The following is a 3,441-nucleotide window of genomic DNA, read 5'->3' as shown; positions in this document are numbered from 1 at the left end:
CTTAATTAGATTATATACATTTTAAGTATACAATTCAATGATACATCATCAGTAGATTGCATTATGGATTTGAAAAGACATGTTCCTGGAAATGTCCAGATTATACTTGATTAAATAAAGGGTGTTTCAGTAGAAAACCAAACAATGAAAGGAGTTTATTGTTTTGGAAGAGACCAAAGAAATGCCCAACAGGAAAGAGAGAAGTTAACAATTTAGCAACACTGTTACTTTAATAGCCTGCAGCCCACTTGTTTTCTGTAAGACTCTAATGAGAGCATTTTTCACTTCTTTATTCCTCAGACTATAAATGAGTGGATTCAGCATGGGGATCACAATAGTATAAAATATGGAAGCCACTTGATCCTTCCCCAAAGAGTAGGACTTACGAGGTTTTAAATAAGTAAAAATCATAGTTCCATAAAAGATGGTGACTCCCAGGAGATGAGAGGAACATGTAGAGAAGGCTTTTTGCTTTCCTGAAGTGGAAGTGATTTTCAGGACAGTAGACAGAATGGACAGATAAGACACACATATTGTGATCACAGATACCATTAGGGTGGAGCCAGCAAAAATGAATATCATAATTTCAATGTGTTGTGTGTTGGTACAGGACAGGGCTAGAATTGGGGAAGTGTCACAGAAAAAGTGATGGATTACATTGGAGTCACAGAAATGCAGTCTGCTCATGCAAAGCACATTGATAGTGGAGTCCAGAAAGCCCTTCAAATAGCACCCAGAAATAAGGGAGTAGCAGAGTCCTTTGGACATAAGGACTGGGTACTGTAGAGGATTACAGATAGCTACATAGCGATCATAGGCCATTGAGGAGAGAAGAAAACATTCAGTGGTACCCAAGAAGATGAAAAAGAACATCTGGGCAAAGCAGCTCAGGTATGAAATGTACTTAGTGGAAGTCAGTAGGTTCTCTAAGGTTTTAGGAGTGACAACATTGGAGTAAATGAGGTCAAGAAATGACAAGTGGCTGAGGAAAAAATACATGGGGGTGTGAAGCTGGAGATCCAGGCGGATTATCAATATCATCCCTGCATTTCCCAGCACACTAGTCAGGTATATCAGGAGAAACAGTACAAAGAGGACCAGCTGGATCTCCTCAGAGTCTGTCAATCCCGTAAGGATGAAGTGAGAGACATTTGTGTTATTCCTTCCATCCATTGCATTCAACTTTTTCAAACTGTTGAGAAATAAAGGTGATCATTGGCAGGACTTAGTTTAAGCAAGATTATGTATAATAGTTTAATATTTCTAAAAACTAATAATGAGTGACTTACAGAATATCATGAAAAACTTTTAATTTGATTCCCAAATATAGAAGTAGGCAGAAATATAACAAACAAATATCCGAAACCTATTGCCTGATTTGAGTGAGTCTTACATTGCTTGAAATATTTCCATATATTAATTTATTTACAGCACATGAGAATATTATACCACAGGTGCTACTATTACTGACATTTTTAAAGGAGTAAAAGCACATGGACAGTTTAAGTAACTGATTCATAGTGTTGTATTGCAAATCAGTGAGCTGGACATGACACCTTAATCAGTCAATTAGTTAGGAGTCATCTTTATTGCACACAGGTTCAGAGCAGATTACCTCTGTCAAATTCTGAACAAACACAAGAAGGAATATTTCCTTCTAGTTGTTTGTGTAAGACAGCTTTTAACCTTGAGTACATATCCTATCTACATAGACACCTGTAACCTTGGATGAACAAGCACTTGGCAGAATATTTTAAGTAATATCAGTATCAGTATCAGTATATCAGCCCCTTTAGATGGCTAGCTTGCAGGGTAAGAGTTGAGTTTAACTTTTCTATTATTCAGCTAAAAAAACAAAGGTTATTTGTTACAAAATAAGAGACTATCTAAAAATAGCATTGTAGTTCAATTAGCAGTTATAAACAGTTGTTTTCCAAAACATGCTTAATTAATAGACTTAGTAAATGTTGGTTCTGTGATTTCACCAAGATTGATTCCAGAGAACATGCTCATTATATTATATTCCTGTTAATAATAATAGGAGCAAACCTGAGGGAAAATGCTAAATGTGTCATAGACAATGGTGAAAAACAGTTTCAATGCATCAATAACTATCATTATGTTTTTAAATGTTTTAATAGCAACCTCAAATAAATTTCAAAATCATGGGATTAAAATTACAGACCACATATTTCTTTCTATAAGATATATTTTCCTAAATTGAATATATTTAAATCATATTCCTTTCAAATATTATATTTTTAAAACATGTACTTTGCTTGTTGGCCATAATTTTATTAGCTCTATATTTCAAAACCTGGCATTACTTAGGATAAGGTCTAAGTCCTATGTGTATGTATACTTTTCTAAAAATACTCCCATTTACCTGATCCTCACCAAAACACTCTAATTTTTAGAGTAATACTTACCAAGAGCCAAAGTCAGTAGAAAAAACACACCACAAAAACCCTCCTCCAATCTTATCTGACGAGAAGTTTGTCAACTTTAAGTTTTTTCACAAATAAAAAGGAATATCATTTGAGTCAAAATTTTCTGTAATATATTCTTTTCTTTGAGATAAGTTCTTTGTAAATTTTTGTGCATTCATGTTGTTTTATTCTGAGGTAAAAAAAAATCAGCCGAAATTTTTTTAAGGTCCTGGTGAAATGAAAATTTGCCAGGAAGTTATGTCTAAAAAGAATATCAGGATTTGCTGTGAACATTAGTGAAGCAAAGTATGTCTTGTCTCTTTCCCAAAGCAGCTCATATACTGGGAAAGAGGGTAGCACAACATGTGAGGCATCCCTGGAGATCAGGTTCCAAGCAAGATGCTTGGCATGTTTCCAAGGAAAAATCACACTGGACTAACTGCATCTCTGTTATGTTCTGAGGAAATAGTTGCCTTTCTCCCTTGATGGCACACAATGAAGACCCTTGTTTGGTCTTCTTTTGTGATGCTTATATATTTGCCACTGAGTTGGTGGAGAAACATTTCTAGAGACATACTTAATTACGCTACGATTGAACCATCAGCGATGGAGTAGTTCATTTTTCACAAGGAAACATTTTCATGTTTAAAAAGTATGAGACTGTCATTGAACTAAAGTATATTCATCAGAAAAAATTAGAATGCAATAGATATCAAAGAACAATGAGAACGTCAGTAAATGTTACAACATTTTGATAGATTTCTACCTTTCTTTTTATCTTCATTATACTTGTGCATTTATAGATTGCATACTTATCATTATATATTTAGGATTCAGTAGAAACCCAATCCTCACTTCATGACCAAAACTTCACAATGCACAATGACCAATGTTACATTAGTCTTTGATAAATATTTTAAGGCAGCACAAAAAAACATGCTGCAGGCTTCCCATTCTAGGTTTGACAATCACCTTATTCATCTATGTAGCAATATTTCTGTAATTTGTTTTA

At 34.4% G+C, this 3,441-nt stretch overlaps 1 protein-coding gene across 1 annotated transcript; it reads right to left on the bottom strand.

The window, feature by feature from the left end:
• Positions 1 to 204: 204 nt before the first annotated feature.
• LOC118713099 (olfactory receptor 8H1-like) lies at positions 205 to 1,173 on the bottom strand. The gene has a single exon (XM_036427461.1). The coding sequence runs from the start codon at positions 1,171 to 1,173 to the stop codon at positions 205 to 207; it is 969 nt and encodes a 322-aa protein (XP_036283354.1).
• Positions 1,174 to 3,441: the final 2,268 nt, after the last annotated feature.

This window comes from Pipistrellus kuhlii, unplaced genomic scaffold, assembly GCF_014108245.1.
Source record: "Pipistrellus kuhlii isolate mPipKuh1 unplaced genomic scaffold, mPipKuh1.p scaffold_m20_p_9, whole genome shotgun sequence".
Taxonomy (NCBI): Eukaryota; Metazoa; Chordata; class Mammalia; order Chiroptera; family Vespertilionidae; genus Pipistrellus; species Pipistrellus kuhlii.
This window is presented reverse-complemented; position numbering and strand designations above follow the sequence as displayed.